The sequence below is a fragment of the Theropithecus gelada genome, unplaced genomic scaffold (genome assembly GCF_003255815.1).
Source record: "Theropithecus gelada isolate Dixy unplaced genomic scaffold, Tgel_1.0 HiC_scaffold_15987, whole genome shotgun sequence".
NCBI classification, from domain to species: Eukaryota; Metazoa; Chordata; class Mammalia; order Primates; family Cercopithecidae; genus Theropithecus; species Theropithecus gelada.
The window spans coordinates 1,716,784-1,739,365 of record NW_020257754.1 but is presented as its reverse complement, the minus strand read 5'-3'; the positions used below and the strand labels follow the sequence as shown (position 1 = coordinate 1,739,365).

The 22,582-nt window shown below is 34.6% G+C and overlaps 1 protein-coding gene across 1 annotated transcript in view; it reads left to right on the top strand.

Moving 5' to 3' along the window:
• LOC112617266 (A disintegrin and metalloproteinase with thrombospondin motifs 20) overlaps positions 1 to 22,582 on the top strand; it is a 205,199-nt gene that overhangs the window by 57,141 nt on the left and 125,476 nt on the right. The window contains exons 7-9 of the mRNA XM_025374005.1: positions 1,427 to 1,467; positions 17,111 to 17,216; positions 19,005 to 19,148. Coding sequence (XP_025229790.1) covers positions 1,427 to 1,467; positions 17,111 to 17,216; positions 19,005 to 19,148 — 291 coding nt within the window. The remainder of the gene's footprint in view (positions 1 to 1,426; positions 1,468 to 17,110; positions 17,217 to 19,004; positions 19,149 to 22,582) is intronic.

Here is a 22,582-nt window from a genome sequence, read left to right as displayed (position 1 = left end):
TGAGAGCAGGTTTTGTTCATTCCCTTCTTGGTATTTCAGTTGCTTGGAAAGAAGAACAACTTTCTTCTTTCGTTTGTCCACTTTTTGGACTCCCTTTGCTTTTAAAAATCTATTTATCTGTTCCTTGTTTTGATGCTTAATGCCTGCCTTAATTGCCAAGCTACGTTTGCTAGGGTTGTTCTCAAACCTACTTATTTGTATGAAAAACAGCTTCTGCTATTATAAAATTATTATTCATTTTGCAAGCAATACTATACATTGTTAATTCACACCTTTGTTTCAGTGACAGTGATACTACCAGAATATATAAATCCTAGGTTTGATATTTGTTTGACTAACCAAAGAAATCCTTTATTTAGGCATCAAACTCAAAGAAATCTCAGCTGTCTGGAATTCTAAAACGAAAAGCTTTAGCCTATGTAAAATAGCTAACATGTAGTTCATGTACAGTTATGTGTTGCTTAATGATGGGGACACATTCCAAGAAATGCATCATTAGGTGATTTAGTCTTTATGCAAACATAATAGAGTGTACTTATGCAAACCTAGATGGTGTAGCCTATTAGACACCTAGGCAATATGGTATAGCCTAGTGGTCCTAGGCTACAAACCTGTACAGCATGTTACTGTACTGAATACTGTAGGAACTTGTAACACAATGGTAAGCATTTGTGTATCTAAACCTATCTAAACATAGAAAAGGTACAGTGTAAATATGGTATTATGATCTTATAGGACCGATGTCATATATGCAGTCTATTGTTGACTGAAACATGTTATGCAGTGCATGACTGTAGTTTAATCTCTTTTCAAAACCAAAGCAGAATTGATTTAATTTTATACATAGTATTATATTATATATAGTCCATGGTTCTTCCTTGGACTGTAGTTAGAAGCCAAGCAAGAGAGATTGGAGATAGCAGATTAAATATGGGAGGAAGAAAGGGCTATGAGAAAGAGGTGATTAGAAAGGAGACACAAGGACTGTCAAATTGAATGGCCATGGACTAAGTAACGCAGAAGCAAAAAAAAAATTAAGCAACTTGGTAACATCTGAGAACACCATTATTTTGCATGAAAGAATGATAACTGAAGCTCATGATGACATTGAATCGTCATGAGGGTAAATTATATTACATATACTGTGTAAGTAAAAGCAGAGACATTAAAAATAGAAAGTTTTTCACTGAACTTGGTTAATGATTCAACTATTTACAACACTCACTATATAGTACGTATTGCTTATTGATGTGGACAAATGGTGTATTACTCTAGGTTTAGACTTTTTGAGAGGTTAATATGAACTAGATTTTAGAAGTTAGCTTGTGGTAGTAGTCATATCATAGTTAAAGCTTCTTTGTTTTTATTTTGGCTTGTTGTAAAAATATTTTCCAAAAATGCTTCAAAATAAATCTTTTATTTTAAGGGAAGACATTTGTTCATCTAAAGAGAAATGTAACATATTAGGTAAGTTATTTTGTCAATTAAGTTTAGCTTATGTAATTGTTTATTGAATTATTTAAAATAATGTTTAGGCTTTTTTCCATTTTCCATTTTAGTGATTTTGATTAAAATTATCTTGATAAATTACTACACTTGTCACTTATTTCATTCTGCTGCTGTAAATTTTACAAAATAATAAGAACTAACATTTATTTGCAAATTACTAAATATCAAATGCTGTGCATGAGAAATAATACATAATCACCTATATGCCAGTTTAAAGGGAAATAAAAAAATGAATAGCCATAAATTCACCATTAGATCTAAGTTAGAACTTTGCCACTAGTATTGCGTGGTCTATGCTCAGTCATTTTCCATCTCTCTGCTTTTCCCCATGAGGTAGCCAATAGCATGAATTTTGTGTTTACCAATTCCTTCTGTCTCTTGAAAAATAGTTTTATTACATACATACATGTTCCTAAACAAAAAGCATTTGCTTTTATTACATATATATGTGTTCCTAAACAAAAATTACTTTGCTTATTTTTGAATTCTGTAGTCAAAGTTCATGCATTTTCACTGTTATATAATATTTCATCTACAGTTTATATATCTATATCATATTAGTGTGTATTTGGGCTGATTCTACTTTCTTGTGTCATGAACTTCACTGGAAGAGCTAGGGTATATCCCTAGGATTAAGATGCCTGTGCCATTAAGTGAGCTAATATTCACATTTATAAGATATGACAAATTATTTTCTAAAGTGGTTATACCAATTTATACATTTATCAATAAACATTCCTTTTGATTATATCTTTATAAATACTGGGTATCTTCAGATTTCTCATCTTTTTTAGTCTAAAAGTAATATATTTTATTACCATTAGAATTTTCATTTCACTGATTGCTAATGAATTCAAGCATCTTTTCATATATTTGTATTTCTTTTTCTGTAAGGAATGAAATAAATGAAAGAAACATTGCCTATATTTGTGGTGTGGTATTTGTTGCTTTCTTAACTGCTTTTCAGGTATTCTTTATAACTTCCTGATACCAAACCCTTTTTGGTTTATACATATTACAAATACCTTTTAGCAGTTTGTTGCTTTGTTTTCATTCTTTTATGTGTGAAAATATAAAATGTAGCTGAATTTATAAACCTACTCTTTTAGCGTTAGCTTTTTTGTTTCTTCGTTAAGAAACCATTGTGTAACTCAAGGTCTAAACATACCCTGTTTTCTTGTAAATATTTCAAAATTTGTCCTTTAACATTTAAATCTCTAATCCATCGGGGTAGTTTTTTTTTGATATCGTGTTAGGTAGAGATTTAGTTTTATTCCTTTTAAAAATTCAAATAAATATCCTTTATTAAAGAAAAAAAGGAATATTGTTAATCACCAAAACTGTATGCTGTTACTTTGCATGTACAATAAGTGAAAGGTGATTGCAGTACTTGGTGTACTGGTACTTAGCTCTGAAGTTATGTATAACAAATAGGAAACACAAAGCAATACAATATAGTAATTACAATGTGGAAAAGTTGCACTAAAGAGCCAAAGGCAACAGTCAAAACAATTATTGGAGATTTCATAGTATCGCTATAAATGCTTGTTTAGTTTTTTTCTTTATACTTTTAATACATTAGAATGTTAAGTATATTTAAGTATTGTAAATTTGCAAGAGTTGGCACTTCCAATACACTATGCACATTGTTTATTTAACATAATGGTGTTAAAGCAATCCTTATAAGCCAAGCACAATGTGCTGCTATTTTGCTTCTACCTTTATAATATTGTACAAAGCTAGTAAATGGTGAATGCCAATAAAATTTTCATTTACCTGGAAATGCTACAAAACATGTCAGTCTCCTTAGCTCTAATGGGTATTATTCATGCAAAATGATGTGTAGTCTTGAAGTTTTCCTAAACTCATTATTTCACACTTGGCAAGATATGCAATACAGTGAGACATTCAACAAGGCGGTGGAAATTCTATCAAAGAAGTTCGAAGTCACTGTGTGGGTTGCATCATCTACTCCCACAGATAAAGGGAAATGCCACATGTGATTATGGAGACTTCTTAAAACCAATATGATTAGTATTTGGAAAAGCTGGAATAACTTGTTATATCCCTTGATGGTTAACCATATAACACATAGGTTAAAAAAAAGCCAAAAATTTTCCTTGTTAAACCTGAACTCTATAACCACATTCATACCTTTTGTTTTCATCTAAACATTACTTTTTAACATCTTTCCTTCCCTCTCTCAACTCCCCAAATTAAACCACTCTTAAAAATCAGTTGTACCTGATTCAAAAAACAACACAGAAACAAAAAAACCCTTCTTCTAACCCTCAAAATAAACAATTGCTTTGAAGTTCACTGTGAAATTACATTCATAATCTTTTTTTATTTGAATAACCAATTTTCCAAACTATACATTGAATAATTCCTCTCTTTTTCTGAGAATCTGCAATGTCATATATAAAATTTCAGTATGCACTTGAGTCTGCAACATCATGCCACAATGTTATGGGACCATACTTGCTATTTATCCATGCATCAGTTCCGTAATATTTTCATTTTTATAGTTCTATAATAAATATTAATCAGTGGGGTATATACCACCAGCTTATTTTCTTCAAGAATATTTTGGCTATTTTTGGACTTTTGTTCATCTATGGAAGTTTTAGAATCAACATGTTAAGTTCTCAAAACATTTATCTGTCTGTTTAAGTAAGACTTTTAAAATGTCATTCAATAATTATTTTCTGTCGATGTGTCATGTACAACTTTTGCTAGACTTTAACTTTTTAATTTGTTAATTTTTTTATTTCAATAGCTTCAGAGGTGCAAGTGGTTTTTGGTTACATGGATTAATTATATCATGGTGAAGTCTTAAGATTTTAGTGCACCCATCACTTGAGTAGTGTACATTGTACCTAATAGGCAGTTTTTCACTCAGTTTTTCACTCTTCACCCCCCTCCCACCCTTCCCTCTTCTGAGCTTCCAGTGTCCATTGTACCACTCTGTATGCCTTTACATACCCATAGCTTAGCTTCCACTTATACGTGAGAACATGCAGTATTTGGTTTTTGATTCTTGAGTAACTTCACTTAGAATAATGCCTCCAGTTCCATCCAAATTGCTACAAAAGACAATATTTCATTCTTTTTGTTTGTGTCTGAGTAGTAATCCATGGTGTACACATACCACATTTTCTTGCCCACTCATCAGTTGATGGATAATTAGGTATTTTTGCAGTCCTGAATTGTGCTGAGGTAGCATATGTGTGCAGGTGTCTTTTTGAAATAGTGACTTCTGTTCCTTTGGGTATATACCCAGTAGTGGGATTATTGGATCAAATGGTAGATCTAGTTTTAGTTCTTTGAGAAATCTCTATACTATTTTCCACAGAGGTTATACTAATTTATATTCTTATCACAGTGTACTAGCATTTCTTTTTTACCACATCTATGCCAATATCTGTTGTTGTTTGACTTTATAAATAATGGCCTTTCTGGTTGGGGTAAGATCATATCTCATTGCAGTTTTAATTTGCATTTTCCTGATGATCAGTAAAGTTGAGCATTTTTTCATATGTTTGTTGGCCAATTGTATATCTGCTTTGAGAAATATCTGCTCATGTCCTTTGCTCACTTTTTAATGGGATTATTTGTTTTCTTGCTGATTTGCTTGAGTTTCTTGTAGATTCTGGATATTAGTCCTTTGTCACATGCATTGTTTGCAAATATTTTCTCCCACTCTGCATTGTCTTTTCACTCTGATGATTATTTCTTTTGCTTTGCAGAAGCTTTTTAATTTAATCAGGTTCCACTTATTTATTTTTGTTTTTGTTGCATTTGCTTTTGGGTTCTTAGTCATAAATCTTTGCCTAGGCCAATGTCCAGAAGAGTTTTTCCTTGGTTTTCTTCTTGAATTTTTATGGGTTCAAATCTTAGATTTAAGTATTTAATCCATCTTGAGTTGATTTTTGTATAAAGTGAAAGATAAGGATCCAGTTTCATTCTTCTACATGTGGCTATCCAACTTTCCCACCATCATTTATTAAATAGGGTATTCTTTCTCCAACTTATGTTTTTGTATGCTTTGTCAAAAATCAGTTAATTGTAAGTATTTGGCTTTATTTGTGGGTTTTCTATTCTGTTCCATTGGTCTATGTGTCTGCTTTTATACCAGTACCACACCATTTTGGTTACTATACCCTTGTAGTATAGCTTGAAGTTGTGTATGTGTTGCTTCCAGGTTTATTCTTTTTGCTTAAGATTGCCTTAGCTGTTGGGCTCCTGTTTGGTTCTATATGAATTTTATAATTGTTGTTTTATAATTCTTTGAAAACTGATATTGATATTTTGATAGAAATGCATTGAATCTGTAGATTTCTTGGTAATATGGTCATTTTCAATGATACTGATTTTTCCAGTCCATGAGCATGGGATGTATCTGTTTGTTTCATTTATTATTCATCTATATTTTCTTTCAGCAGTGTTTTATAGTTCTCCTTGTTGCGATTTTCCACCTCCTTGGTTAAGTGTATTCCTAGGTATTTTATTTTATTTTTTGCAACTGTTGTAAAGGGTTTGAGTTCTTGATTTGATTCTCTGCTTGGTTGTTTTTGGTGTATAGCAGTGATACTGATTTGTATATGCTGATTTGGAAACCTAAGACTTTACTGATTTATCAGATCTAGGAGTCTTTTGAAGGAGTCTGTAAGATGGTCTAGGTATACCATCATATAATCAGTGAACAGAGATCGTTTGACTTCCTCTTTTCCAATTTGGATGCCCTTTATTTCTTTCTCTTGCCTGACTGCTCTGGCTAAGACTTCTAGTAATATGTTGAATAGAAGTGGTGAAAGTGGGCATCTTTGTCTTGTTCCACTTCTCAGGGAGATTGCTTTCAGCTTCTCCCTGTTCAATATGATTGTGGCTGTGGGTTTGTCATATATGGCTTTTATTATTTTGAGATATGTTCTTTCTATGCCTAGTTTGTTGAGAATTTTTATCATAGAGGAATGCTGGATTTTATCAAGTTCTTTTTCTGAATCTATTGATATGATCATATGGTTCTTGTTTTTAATTCTGTTTATGTGATGAATCACATTTATTGACTTGTGTATGTTGAATCATCCCTGCATTCTTAGAATTAAACCTCTTTGAACATGGTGAGTTATTTTTTCGATGCACTCTTCAGTTTGCTAGTATTTTGTTGAAGATTTTTCTACCTATATTCATCAGGGATATTGTTCAGTAGTGGTTTTGTTGTTGTTGTTGTTGTTGTTGTTGTTTTTTGGCTATGTCCTTTCTTGACTGGTATCTGGGCAATACTGGCTTTGTAAAATAAGTTAAGGAGGATTCCCTCCTTCATCTTTTGTAGTAGTTTTAGTAGAATTGATACTAATTCTTGTTTGAATGTCTGATCGAATTCAGTAGTTAATCTCTCTGGCCTTGGGGTTCTTTCCTACATGTTGACTTTAGATAGCCTGATGATGGTAAGCCTTGGTGATATCCTTTTTGCAATGATTTTCTCAGGAGTTCTTTGAGTTTCTGAATGTCTGAATGTGTCTGAATGTCTAAATCTCTAGCAAGGCCAGGGAAGTTTTCCTCAGTTATTCCCAAAATAGATTTTACAAACTTTTTGATTTTTCTTCTCCCTTAGGAACACCTGTAATTCCTAGGTTTGGCCATTTTACATAATCTCATATTTCTTGGAGACTTTGTTCATTTATTTTCATTCTTTTTAAAAAAAATTTGTCTGATTTGGTTAATTTGAAAGTCTTGTCGTTGAGCTCTGAAATTATCCCTTCTAGTCTATTGTTAGACTCCTTCTAGTCTATTGTTAAACTTTGCACTGCATTTTCTAGTTTCCTAAATGTGCCTTTCATTTCCAGAAGTTGATTTTTTTTAATTTAAAATATCTCTTTAGAACATTTTTTATTTATATACTGAAATTTTGAAAAATCCTATGTTGTTTTTTCACCTTTCTATTGTATCTCCTTGAGTTACTTAATAATCAACCTTTTGGATTCTTTATCTGGTATTTCAAATATTTCATTTTGGCTTACACCCACTTCTGGAGAGTTAGTGTGATCTTTTGGGGATGTTATACAACCCTGTTTTGCATATTGCCAGAATTATTTTTCTGGTTCCTTCTCATTTGGGTAGACTATTTCTTCTAATTATTTTTGTATTAATTTTGATTCAACTGGGTTTTTTTTTTTAGAATTTCACTTTTCCCCCATTGAGGATGTGCCCTTAATGTTCATAGTTTATTGTCACCTAGCTTTGGTTTTGGGTGCTTTCAGTGGTGGACTCAGTATGAGTTCTTCGGTTATAGAAAATCCATGCAATGGGTTTCTCAGATGTTGGTTGTCATAGTGATCTGGTGGGTCTGTGGGTTCACTGTCTTCTGTGTGGCTGGAATGGAAGAGGTCTTATGACGCTTATTTTGTTGCCCCATGGTGTGCACTGTAAAAAGTGTTTTATCCCAGTATTTTATTTACTGGATTGAATAGTTCATGCTTCAGGCCAGTAAGAGGTACCTGTGGGTAAAAACTGGCTGTGGCTAAAGCAGTTGAGTAAATGCAAGACCCCAGAGTTGGGCAGACATCTCAGCCTTGACAGAGCAGGCTGGAGAAGCTGCCCTGAGGTCTTTTCAAGGGGAAGAGAAGGAGCCACCATGACTCTCCTTCCAAGCCAGCAGGAAAGCGATCCACCACCCAGTCACATTCCCGACCCAATGTTCTGGCTATTCAGATCAGACAAACACCTCATTTCATTTTTAGGAATGCTCATATTCCATTTAGAAAGGGGTTGTGACTCTACCTCTTGTGCAAACCTGGACCTGGAGGGTGCTCCTCCCGTGGGGATGTTGTCACCCTGAAGCACTCCAGAAAGGCTGTCTACAGATGGCGAGGGGGAGAAGTCCCCTTCTCTAAGACCCTTTATGAGCCCCAGGGCTGCTTAACTCTTGGGGTTGGGCTACAGATTTTCCCCACTGAGCTCAGAACTGTACCTATGCCTCTGCTGAAACTCCCCACAGGTGGAAAATTCAGGGACTCATGGCCTCCAGTCTGGTTTCTTTTGTCCCATGGAGTGCTTCCTTAATATGGTAAACTCCCCTTCCCCCTAGAAGTAGCAGTCCCTGAGAGCCAGGCTTCTGTGAATCCTGCTGCTCCTTTGGGTGTAGCTGCCCAGTGATGCCGCCACACCCCAGGTTGGTGCTGGACAATGTCTTCAAGGGATCCAGAGATGTGGCCTGTCCTCTAGTTTTCCAGTAGCAGGTACCAGTACCAGCTCTGATGGAGGTGGGAGGAGAGTGACGTAGACTCTGAGATTTCCTTCATTCTAAGTAGCCTTAGTGTGTTGGCTTTCTCAAATGTCAGCTGTAGTAGTGATGTACTGGCTCATGGACAGACTCAAGATCTCCTGGTTAGCCAGGGTGATGCAGGCACCTTCCTGAGCCAGGAAGGAGAAAATTGCACTTATAGATGTTGTAACTGGCTGTTCAGTTGCACACCAGCTAGGAGATGGTGCTTTCAAAAGTACACCAGTTATGGTGGTAGCAGTGGAATTTGTGCTTGCCTTATGTTACTTAGGGGAGGTACTCTGATATCTCAGGCAATGGATGGAGCCATGGAACTCGCAAATGTCCTTGTCTTTTGTGTTATGCTACCAGGACAGGTGGAGGGGCAAAGCTAGATTGGGGATGGGTCAGGCAAGTCTGTGCTCTGGCTCCGCACATGTAGGCACAAGCAGCAGCCCCAGTGGGAAGCAGAGGACAGTTTCCTGGCTGCTAGAGTAATGTTCCAGGGAGGAGCACAGTTGCCTCTGATACACAAAAGAATCTACACTGGGAGGTGGCAGGAAGCCCCACTCAGCTCCCACACTCTTGCAAGGCAGGTCTTAACACCCACAATGATCTGCTAACAGCAGCTAACTGGGGTTCAGGCAGCTTGTTTCAGAACTCAAAACTGCCCCAGACCCTAAGCCTTCCCTATGGAGACAGAGTGGCTTTCAGGCCACACCCTTTCCTGTCTGCCCATGAAGCAAAGGTGTCCAGCTCTTGCCCCCATGGTGTTAACACACTTCAGGCTTGCTCCTCGGGTCTGGCCAATGAGGTTCGCTCCCACTTGAGATTATATTGCAAACCTCATTTAGGAGCTTCTCTCAACCTGTTACCACTGCCTGAATTAGCTGGCCAACTTTTGTGAGGTTCCCTGTGAGAAAGGATCAGAAATGGCTTTCTTCCATCCCTGCTGGAGACTGGGAGTACACACACTGATGCTGCTCCTTCTTGTTTGTTCCCCACTGCTCTCTAAATCAGCTGCAGCACTGGGTAGGGTTAATGCCTTCCCCCCATGGCCTGGATTTCCTGGCTCCCCTGTGGGAGTGTGTCTCACGGTGGCAGGCTCTCCCCGATTCATACTTGGGAGGCCCCATTTTCCGTCGGGTCATGATGTAGGCTGTTGCCCATTGCTTCCTTCAAAGGGTCTGTGGTTTCTTTCCATTTTTGGTTAAGTTTCTGGGTTGCTCCTTGGAAAAAAGTTCACAGTGTGAGTCCCACATACTATTGTGTCTTTCCGGGTGTGAGAGGCATGCCAAAAATACCTGCAGTTAGCCATCTTGGAGGAAAAAAAAAAAAAGACTTTTATTTTCTATTGTTAAAGTAAATGTTTTATGGTGCTGGTCCATAGAAATGCAACAGATTATTTGGCTTGTTGATTTTTAAATGCAGCCATCTGATTCATCACTTTAATTAATTCTCATATTTTCACTTGTAGATTCTTTCGGATTGTTATGTGAATAATTATGTTTGTGAATTATGGCAATATATTGCCTGTTTTTTAATCCTTATAACGCTTTTCTTGTCTTACTGCAAGATACAAACCTCTTATAGAAAGATGAAGAGACCTTTCTGGATTTTAAAAGGAATATTTTAAGGTTTCACCATTAAGAAAAATATTTGTTATAGGTTCTTAGCAGATAAATTTATTATCCTTGTTTTCTGAGTCTTTTAAACAATGATATATGTTTTATTTTCTTAAGTGTTTTTTCTGCAGATAGTGAAATGATCACATGATTATTTCATCTTAACCCATTTATGTCTAGTGTTCCATTATTGGAATGCTAATTTTGTGGAAGTTATATACATCCTACTGCTCAAGTTCATCACCAAGGTCTGATTTTTCACACAAAAAAATGTGCAACCTCCTGTATAAATGGGTTAATCTGGTGAATTCCCTAGATTTTTAAAATCAATACTATTTTTAATTGACAAATCATAGTTATATACATTTTTGGGGTAAAATGTGGTGTTTTGATATACATAGATAATGTGGAATGATTAAATCAAACTAATTAACATACCTATTATTCTTTTTTTTGGTGAGACATCTGAAATGTACTTTCTTAGTTATTATAATACTTTATTATAACTATCGTCACCCTCCTGTGGCAATAGATCTCAAAAACTTATTTCTCCTGTCTAACTGTCCTCCTGTCTAACTGAAACGATGTACCTTTTGACTAAGAACTTCTCCATTCCCTACCTCCAATATCTGCCCACACTCCCTCAGCATCCAGAAACCACCATTCTTCTCTCTACTTATCAGAGTTCGACTTTTTTAGATTCCATGTAAATGAGATCATATGATATTTGTCTTTCTATGCCTGGCTTAATTCACTGAGCATAATGCCCTACAGATTCATCCATCCTGTTGCAAATGATAGAATGTTCTTTTTTAAAGGCTCAATTGTGTTCCATTATGTGTATATACCACATTTTCTTTATCTACTTATGCATTGATGTATACTTATATTGTACACTGTTGCTGGTAAATTATTACAGCCATTATGGAAAAGAGTATGAAGATTTCTCAAAAAGCTGAAAATAGAACTACCATATGATATAGCAATCCCACTCCTGGGTATATAGCGAAAGGAACTGAAATCAGTATGATGAAGAAACATTTGCATTTCCATGTTTATTGCAGCATGGATTTTTCTAATGGTAAACCAACCTTGAACAAGACTTTTCCTTCTCTATGCCCCCGACACTGCTAGGTTCCACTTGCTAATTTCATGCATACATTTTCAGGAGTGAAAATGACCTGTAATTTTCCTTTATTTTAGTGTAGTTTTCTAATTTTGATTATAAGGTTTCATTCACCTTATAAAATGAGTTAGGATGTATTACTTTTTTCCCCAAGTTTAGAAGATTTTATGTGCTATTGGAATGATACATCCTTTCAACATTTGAACAGTTGGTAGGCCCCACGTAGAAAACCATTTGCGTTTACTTGCCATCATATTTATTTGCGGAAGGTTAACCATTTATGGAGTTTCTCCAGTGGAAATCAGATTTTATTTATGTCTTCTTAAATATATTTGAAAAGTTGTTCTTTCTAGATATGTCTTTTACTAGTAACATTTATTAGCTTAAATTATTTTCATAACATTTTCTTATTGTTTTAAACTTTCTCCCTCTAGCTGTGTCTCAGTTTATTTCTGATATTGTTTGTGCCCCCTTTTTAATAGATCAATTCACTGAAATAGTATTTATTTCATTTGTCTTTTTAATGAATCAACTCTTTGCTTTTTATGTCTTATTTTTATTTCATGAATGTCTACTCTTTGTTATTTTTCTTGTAGTTTTGTTTTTCAATTTACTCTTGCTGTTCTATTTGTAAGTTGATTGCTTAACTGATTAATGTCCAGGATTTCTTCTTTTATAATTTTACTATTTAAGACCATCAACTTACTTCAGGGTATCACTTTTTTGGGTCCCATAAGTTTTTATCAGTATTTTCCATGTCATTAAAAATTCTAAATGTATGTAAAACATATTTAAATTCAATCATGATTTATTTGCTGCTTCATGAATTATTTAAAAATGAATTTAAACATTTCTGAATGTGTGGAGACTTGTTATTTTTGTTTATTGACTTGCAATTTAATTTTATTGTAGCTGGGGAATGTGATCTATTGATATTCTTTGAAATCTTGATATTTCCTTAATGATCTATTATGTACCCAATTTAAGAAAATACTCCATGTATACTTAAAAAGAATGTATATTCTCTGAGTTCTGCATTTGTCTGTTAAATCAAATTTGCTAATTGTGTAATTCAGATCAACTGTGTATTTACTAATTACATTACTAATTGAAACATGAAGTATATCTCTATCACTTTCTTCATATAATATTACAATTAGTTACTTCATCTAGCTGAAGGCTAACTTATTAGATATATAGTTTGGTGAATAGAACCTTCTATAACTGTGTAGTGACTCTCTTTATCTCTGATAGTGCTTTCTAAAGAAAAAATAGAGTTGGTGTGTCTGAGCTGTTGTCACTCACAATAAACATATGGGTTATTTCCGCACCAACAAGCAGTTCTTCAACTCTCCAGACACTGAATACTCTACAATTCAATTCATTTCTGATATTTAATACCTTGGGTTTGTGTCAGACTCCACAGGTTTAAGCACTCAGTCCTATAAAACTATCCTTATTTCAGGCACCAGTTGCAAGTATTAGGTGCCCAGGGTACCTACACATCTGTCTGAGTTGGCTGCAACGTCGGGGGTTCTCACAACCCACTCTTTCTGATTCAATAATTTACTAAAATAACTCATAGGCTTCAGTTGTTTCCTGATTTAACAGGCAAATACTCTTATTTTTGAAATATAGTTTTCTAGTTACCAATTCTAGGTTGACAGTTATTTTCTCTCAATATTTTGAATATATGATGGTGTTGTGTCTGCCTTTTGCTATTGAGAAATCTATAGTGGGTTTAGTTGTAGATTTTTTTGGTGATCTGTCTTTTATAAGATCCTCTCTTTGTCTTGAATATAAAGCAGTTTCATTAAAACTTCATCCTAATATAGATATGTTTCTTTTTATTTATCCTGCTTGGGCTATGTTGTGAGTCCTGTATCTACTGTTTATCTTTCAGCAATTTTGGAAAATTTTCATTTTTTTCTTTTGAATTTTATCCTATTCTTTTATCTGTTTTCACCGCGGGATTCTACTCCATCTGTATTAGGTCTTCTTATTGTGTTTTCTATGCTTTCACTTCTTTTTCTCTTCCTGCCTCATTCAAGCAGCTCTAATTTCCATTTAACTAATATAAATTAGTATATTTGGCTCTCTCTTTTGCTGTGTCTAATCTGGTATTTCACCCAAACTTCACATTTTATATTTTAAAATATATATATTTTTCAATGTAAAAGATACTACTTAGTTCTTATTAAAAATCTACCTGTTCATTTTGTTTACATTTAAAAAATATTTGTTCATGTTTTTAATTGAATTTCATTTTCTTAAACATCTTATGTGGAATGATTTTTATATTATGTATCTGAAAATTCACACATCTGAAATACTTAATAGCCATACATCTTATTTCTGCTTTTACATATGTTCTCTTCTTTATTTATTTGATGGTCTTTGATTTTGAGCTTATATTTATTTAATATTAAGCCATGGGATTGAAAAATTGCTAGCTCAAAAAGTGTGTGCTTTCTTCCAGAGATTTTTATTTCTTGTTGAAATCCAAAGGGTGTTCATAACTGGAGTCCCTGGCTTAATGAAGAAAACTCAACATCCACATCCACCTTGAAGCTTCCTCTAGCAAGCTCTAACTCTTTGGATAATATTACTTTTATCAGTATTTGCCCTCAGAATAGCATCTATCCTTATTATTCATTGCTTACCACTTAGAATTTGAAAAGTATTAATGTGTGTGTATGTGTGTACATATGCCTGCATGCTTGCATATTGAGAGAGAGAGAGAGAGAGAGACAGACATATGAGTGCTAAATCACTGAGGTTTGGACTTGATAGTCCTCACTAGTCATGTAAGCTAGGCATAAATCGAAACTTAGTTTTTATTAAATATCTAGTTTATGTTAAGGGATTCTTTAGAAATGCCAGTCTTCCACACTTGTAGAAATAGACACTTGTTGCTCTAATTTTTACAACAGACTGAATTTCTTCCTCCCTACAAACTATTCTCTGACTTTGTTAAGTGTATTTTATGAGATCACTTAACAAGAATCTATTGAATATATTTCTTGCATTATCTATATCCTGTTGTCCCATCTTTATACTTAAGTAGTACAAACTTTTACTGAGTATCTGTCATTTCTTACCTTTTTTTAGTGATTGAATGCTAGACATTCTGAACTGTTCCTATAGAAATGGTTGGTCTTCTAGTCCCCAGTTATGGTTTTATAGCTTTCTGCCACTCCTATGTACATCAATTATAATGACATTCAGAAACATATAATATGATGATGAAAGCATTATTATCCCTTAAGTCAAGAGTAATGATGATAATGATAGTTAAGGTATTTGAATGCTTCCTATTAGATACTATATTAGAACAACTGTTATTATAATTTTATAGATGAGGATGAATAATTTGCACAAGACCACACAGCTTATATTAATGCAAGTATTAGTATTTTATTTTCTCATCTGAAATATGTAAAAATAACAAACTAAGGAGAGTTCTTAATGATAAACACAAAATGTTGGTAGTAATTACTAGATTTCCCATCATATCTCCATTTACATTTATTGTTGCCTCAGTTCCTGACCATGTTTTGCAAAACATGTTGCAGAATGATTCTTATTCTTCAGGATGGCTAGATTGGGTGACTGTATGCAGCTTCTTTTATTTCCAAACACAGGGAACCTGTATCAAGCTTGGGCCCATGCTGCTTTATTCTATCTTTAGACTTTTAGAGAATCCAGAATTAGCTTGAATGAGTCTAGACACAAACCATCAACCAGCGGCATGTTTCCATAATATTAACCACTTACTTTGAGTTTTGTTGGTGTTGCCTGCTTACGGGAATATTTGAGCTTGGTCTCTAATCACATTTGATGCATATTTTTACAAATCTCTTATTTGACTAACATGTTCAGTTTAAAATGTATATACCTTTAAGCATGAAACATTAAGTTTGGTTGGTAATGGACTCATTACTGTGTTCCAAATATCTGCACAGCGCTAAAAATGAAAATATTGGAACTGTACAATTTGGCAAATTGAAAATACTAACAAATCCTACTGTAGAATGTCCATGAAAGAAATGTGTTTCCCTTAAACTTATCCTGACAAAAGAGAAACATATAAAAAGATGATGATTCACTAAAAAACTGAACATGCAAGCATCAATTGTAGAATCTTAAGGAAGCCGGTAATTCCCTCACACTCTACAGAGGAAATAATTTCTCTACAGAGAAATAACTTTTTTGTTCTTTTAAATTTTTTTCCTTGCTTAATTTTAGTCTTCGTTGTAAGGAGAAAGCTCGTTTTCTAGAGGGACCTGGCCGAAGCAATACCTTTTGACAGTGTGGTCAGAAAGAGAGCAAATCTTTCCTTTTTGTTAAAAACTATTGGCTAATGAACTTCATCTTTTGACTTCTCCCCAGCTTATTTGGATTCCTCAGTTTAACTTCCATTTCTCTTAAAGCACAACGAAAACGTTCTAGTTGTTAGGACATCTACCTTAAATGCTAAGAAGATGTTCAAGTTTTTAACTCCTAAGAATAAAAAACGAAATAGCAGGGAAGAGCTAAACTAGGAGCTAATGGAAGTCGGTTTATTCTATATTAAGAAATTTCTAAATGCAAAAGCTTTATAGCAAGAAACTGATGATCTTATATATGAAAAAATCTTTTTTTTTTTTTTTTGGTGAAAGGAAGAGTTCTACGAAAGCAGGTAAATTTACAACCAAATTGTAGGGTAGTAATAGCAAAATCATGGGATTATGTTAATCTAAAAAATAAGTAAATGAAAAACTAACATGATTGGTGATGAAATATGGATTGTTTTAATAAATATTTATTTTGAGTGTCTTATTCTATGTTATTTTTAGAGGACTGCATAAACTATAATTATTGCTGTCTTTGGTGTCCAGCCAGTTCATACCTTCATCTTTCAACAGCACATTTGAGTTGCATGTTATTCTTTATACAGGACTAAACAGATCCTGATTTGCAATACATTTCCTATTGCGGAAATGTTACAAAATTATTCAGTGACTGCAGTAATGCTTATATTATAAATTCATTTTATTGTATTTAACATATACTAAATGCCAGACACTATTCTGACCACTTAACATATTTTTCATTTATGTCATATGATAATTGAATATTTGTATACTGCTTTAAACCTTAAAAAATTAAAGAAACTCCATTGATTTGTAGAGTTCCGTGCCGTTTTCTTCTCTTGTTAGCTTTTCTATTACCAATCAACACATTTAATCTCTTTCCTGCTACCCACACTAATGTGTTAAAACACTTCGTACTTCCTGCAAATATTCTTTTCTTTTTAAAGAATTTTTTAAAAAAATTTCAAAAAGTTGTTTGCTCACTCTACATTTTTGGATTATTTACTTCAGTAAAAGATTCCAAAAATTTGCAAAGACGATTTCAACTGCAGATAAATCATTCCATTCTCTTTTTTCCACTTTCGAAAACATTCATTCAATATTAACAGCCAATTCTGCATTCTTTTCTAAGTAATAACGTCAATGGTTAAATGCTTCAAAATTAAGTTCTTACTTTATGATTTTGGTAGTGTTTTCCATTTTGATGAAATACAAATGTGAAATTTTTCAGGTTTATCATACTTAGGTACCATATGTGATCCTTTACAAAGCTGCTTTATTAATGAAGAAAAAGGACTCATTTCTGCTTTTACTATAGCCCATGAACTTGGGCACACGTAAGTACCTTCTGTCACCTCCTTAATGTGCATTCTATTTATCTTTGCACAGAATGTCTGAAATTCCATCTTCAGTTGAGTAATTAGCACCTTTTTTTCTTCATAAAATGTTATTAGTGTAATTTTCTTCCCTGAAATGCTAACTCTGGCTCTTTTGTGATCTATGTTAGGTCAGACAGGCTGCACAGATCAACAGACTAAGCAAAGAACTAGAACTTGGGAATTCTTTTATTTCCTTTACTGTATTGGATACATGACAAGCACTTCTGGCCTCTGTCTCTTGTTATCCTATATATGACCAGGTACTGTCCTCTACCATTTTATGGGAGGGCCTGCATGGGCTCCTGGTTCTGGGGGACTCCCCCAAATATTTGTAATACCAACTCATTTCTTGCTCTCAGTAATGTACCCCAACAGAGGATATTGCCCATGGGAATTTCTTAGTTACTAAAAGATTTTTTTTTAAGTTTTCACTTTTTCCATAGTTGCTCATAAAAATTTGGGATTCTCTTACCTTTTCCTGCATTACTGAAAAATATGCTGGGGTTCTATGTTATAAGAATAGAGGCCGTGATTTCTCATGATACCCTTGGAGCTCCCATGGAAAATCAGAAACCCCTACAAATGTATCCTCTGAAAAAAGATTCTAAATATACCCCTCAGAACTCCTGGTGTTTCTTTGTTATCTGCTAATAAGGACCTGAGTCTAGAGTTGCCTGTGTTAGTTTGACCACATTTAATTTCCTATTCATGCCTTGAGATACCATTAGAACATTAAAGGGGAATAATAATTTCAAATGGAGATAATATTTAGTAAACGATCATCTCTTCAGTTCCTTTTTTGCATGGTTATATCTCATAATCATCAACAAGCTACACACTTTATTTTGTAAGTTGTTTATGAAGTGGGGGGATAGGATGAGCAGAATATCTGAGGAGAGTAGAAGTAGTGCAGCAACATCTGGGTAGCACTGTGTGCTGGTTTTCAAGGCTGCTGACCAGTAGAAGACTATTTTTGCAGAGTACCATCTTAGATATTTGTTTTCTTCCTGTGAAACTCTTTAGGTGTCTCTAGTATATGGGTAAGTTGTTTAATTTAAAAAATGGTTTAAATACAAATTTTAGCAGGCAAGGATCTGAATTAAGTGGTTTCAGTGTTCCTTTTAAACTTGAGCTTATACTTGAGATCCCCCCCAGATTGTATAGGATCTGCTGCCGACGTGCTAATTACTTAATAATTAAGTCATGAAGATTTGACTGCTCTTTAGGAATGTTTTTATTATTGTAGTTCTGTTAAGCATCACTTAGGAAGTATGGACCTGAAATAGTATTTAGGGTCTTTCAGATAAAATAGATGGATACTGTAGAATGATGAGAATTGGGGATTCACGAAGTTCTTGTGATATTGTAGCCATAGTCAATGGTCTAGAATTTAGTGTGGTATTACCTTTACCTAATCTCTATCCACACACATCTCTATCCACAACATGGGATATCCATGTCGAACCTGCAGGAACTTTTTTTTAATCAATGCTGTGGTCCATATTGTGATGAGGTGCAACAGAGTCCAAGTATTTTGATTGTGTAGATTCAGATGCCAGATCACCAGCCTATAATATTTCTCAGCCATCAGGTACTTCTAAACATGAACATTGTAAGGCCTTATGGATAGATGGAGTTCAAATTATGATATAAGCGTATTTATCTATATTTTATATTGTATTATAATGTTACTAATATTGTATGCATCTTTTGATATTCCTTTTAAGTGTTTATTTTTATTTTTAGACTTGGTGTTCAACATGATGATAGTCCTAGATGTAGAGAAATGAATGTTATGCAATATCATGTAATGGCCCCTGTTTTAAGTTTTCACATGAGTCCTTGGAGCTGGTCAAACTGTAGTCGGAAATACATTACTGAATTCCTAGAGTAAGTAAATTTATGTTACATAATTGAACATGTATTCGATTATAAGATTTGAAATCGATATTTTTAAAAGTAGTTCAATTTCTGTTTAACTTTTTCTTGTTTAAATTTATGTTTACTTTCACTGTACAAATGGATGTTTAAGAACAAGAAGAGTTGTGTGTGTGTGTGTATACATATATATATATAATTTCACTCTTTAAAATTAATATTTTTATTGTAGTTCAGACCTAGCTATTATTTTTTTATCCTGGATTATTTCTTGTGATGAAAACTATGTTTGATGGGAGACTTATGGGAATTCCAGTTTCCTTATGTGTTTTTGAGTTTTTTCGAAGTGACTAGGTAATATTTTGAGAGAAATTTTTGTGGCTGAAGTTTGAGGTGCCCCTGAAGGACAGAGAATAGCTAAAGTCAAACTATGAATTATTCTGATAGTTCTCTAAAGTCACAGAGATGTCGAGTCTCTAACTTTACATAGTCTTTCAGGAGCTCTTTGTAGCTCTGAAGAGAGGTAGTAGATCCAGGTTTTTCTTGCTTTCTCCACCTTCCTTCAGGTTTCTCTGCTTCCCAATTTCTTTTATCCAAATGGTGTTTATTTCTCAGTCACTGAAACTTTTCCAAAAGGCAAGCCTGAGCTCCTTCCCAATAATCTTTTTGTATAAATATAACACTACTTCACTTCTTCTACTGATATATTCTAACCATCAATTTAACAGTGTTAGTATTTTCTAATTCCTTCTCTCTGTATGAAACCTAAGGGAACAAATAAAATCATGCTTTGGAATATATATTTATAAATATATCCTCGAATTATAACTAACAGTGATAATACATACTTCTATGGGAGCTTGACTTAAAAGCACAACTTATATTTGCTGATCTGTACAGAATTGTATGTAGCTTTGTTCAATGGTTAAAAATACTGATGTGACATGTAAAAATACCAATGGTGTGCTTTTCTCTTTAGAAGACAGTAGTATTTTGATTTTCTTCAAAGAAAATTTTTTTTTTTTTTAATTATACTTTAAGTTCTAGGGTACATGAGCATAACGTGCAGGTTTGTTACATATGTATACTTGTGCCATGTTGGTGTGCTGCACCCATCAACTCGTCAGCACCCATCAACTCGTCATTTACATCAGGTATAACTCCCAGTGCAATCCCTCCCCCCTCCCCCCTCCCTGTGATAGGCCCCGGTGTGTGATGTTCCCCTTCCCAAGTCCAAGTGATCTCATTGTTCAGTTCCCACCTATAAGTGAGAACATGCGGTGTTTGGTTTTCTGTTCTTGTGATAGTTTGCTAAGAATGATGGATTCCAGCTGCATCCATGTCCCTACAAAGGACACAAACTCATCCTTTTTATGGCTGCATAGTATTCCATGGTGTATATGTGCACATTTTCTTAATCCAGTCTGCCACTGATGGACATTTGGGTTGATTCCAAGTCTTTGCTATTGTGAATAGTGCCGCAATAAACATACGTGTGCATGTGTCTTTATAGCAGCATGATTTATAATCCTTTGGGTATATACCCAGTAATGGGATGGCTGGGTCATATGGTACATCTAGTTCTAGATCCTTGAGAAATCGCCATACTGTTTTCCATAATGGTTGAACTAGTTTACAATCCCACCAACAGTGTAAAAGTGTTCCTATTTCTCCACATCCTCTCCAGCACCTGTTGTTTCCTGACTTTTTAATGATTGCCATTCTAACTGGTGTGAGATGGTATCTCACTGTGGTTTTGATTTGCATTTCTCTGATGGCCAGCGATGATGAGCATTTTCTCATGTGTCTGTTGGCTGTATGAATGTCTTCTTTTGAGAAATGTCTGTTCATATTCTTTGCCCACTTTTTGATGGGGTTGTTTGGTTTTTTCTTGTAAATTTGTTTGAGTTCTTTGTATGTTCTGGGTATTAGCCCTTTGTCGGATGAGTAGATTGCAAAAACTTTCTCCCATTCTGTAGGTTGCCTGTTCACTCTGATGGTAGTTTCTTTGGCTGTGCAGAAGCTCTTTAGTTTAATTAGATCCTATTTGTCAATTTTGGCTTTTGCTGCCGTTGCTTTTGGTGTTTTAGACATGAAGTCCTTGCCCATGCCTATGTCCTGAATGGTACTACCTAGGTTTTCTTCTAGGGTTTTTATGGTATTAGGTGTAACATTTAAGTCTCTAATCCATCTTGAATTAATTTTCGTATAAGGAGTAAGGAAAGGATCCAGTTTCAGCTTTCCACTTATGGCTAGCCAATTTTCCCAGCACCATTTATTAAATAGGGAATCCTTTCCCCATTTCTTGTTTCTCTCAGGTTTGTCAAAGATCAGATGGCTGTAGATGTGTGGTATTATTTCTGAGGACTCTGTTCTGTTCCATTGGTCTATATCTCTGTTTTGGTACCAGTACCATGCTGTTTTGGTTACTGTAGCCTTGTAGTATAGTTTGAAGTCAGGTAGCGTGATGCCTCCAGCTTTGTTCTTTTGACTTAGGATTGTCTTGGAGATGCGGGCTCTTTTTTGGTTCCATATGAACTTTAAAGCAGTTTTTTCCAATTCTGTGATGAAACTCATTGGTAGCTTGATGGGGATGGCATTGAATCTATAAATAACCTTGGGCAGTATGGCCATTTTCACGATATTGATTCTTTCTATCCATGAGCATGGTATGTTCTTTCCTCTTTTATTTCACTGAGCAGTGGTTTGTAGTTCTCTTTGAAGAGGTCCTTTACATCCCTTGTAAGTTGGATTCCTAGGTATTTTATTCTCTTTGAAGCAATTGTGAATAGAAGTTCATTTATGATTTGGCTCTCTGTTTGTCTGTTACTGGTGTATAAGAATGCTTATGATTTTTGCACATTAATTTTGTATCCTGAGACTTTGCTGAAGTTGCTTATCAGCTTAAGGAGATTTTGGGCTGAGACAATGGGGTTTTCTAAATATACAATCATGTCATCTGCAAAGAGGGACAATTTGACTTCTTCTTTTCCTAACTGAATACCCTTGATTTCTTTCTCTTGCCTGATTGCCCTAGCCAGAACTTCCAACACTATGTTGAATAGGAGTGGTGAGAGGGGGCATCCCTGTCTTCTGCCAGTTTTCAAAGGGAATGTTTCCAGTTTTTGCCCATTCAGTATGATATTGGCTGTGGGTTTGTCATAAATTGCTCTTATTATTTTGAGGTACGTTCCATCATTACCGAATTTATTGAGAGTTTTTAGCATGAAGGGCTGTTGAATTTTGTCAAAAGCCTTTTCTGCATCTATTGAGATAATCATGTGGTTCTTGTCTTTGGTTCTGTTTATATGCTGGATTACGTTTATTGATTTGCGAATGTTGAACCAGCCTTGCATCCCAGGGATGAAGCCCACTTGATCATAGTGGATAAGCTTTTTGATGTGCTGCTGAATCCGGTTTGCCAGTATTTTATTGAGGATTTTTGC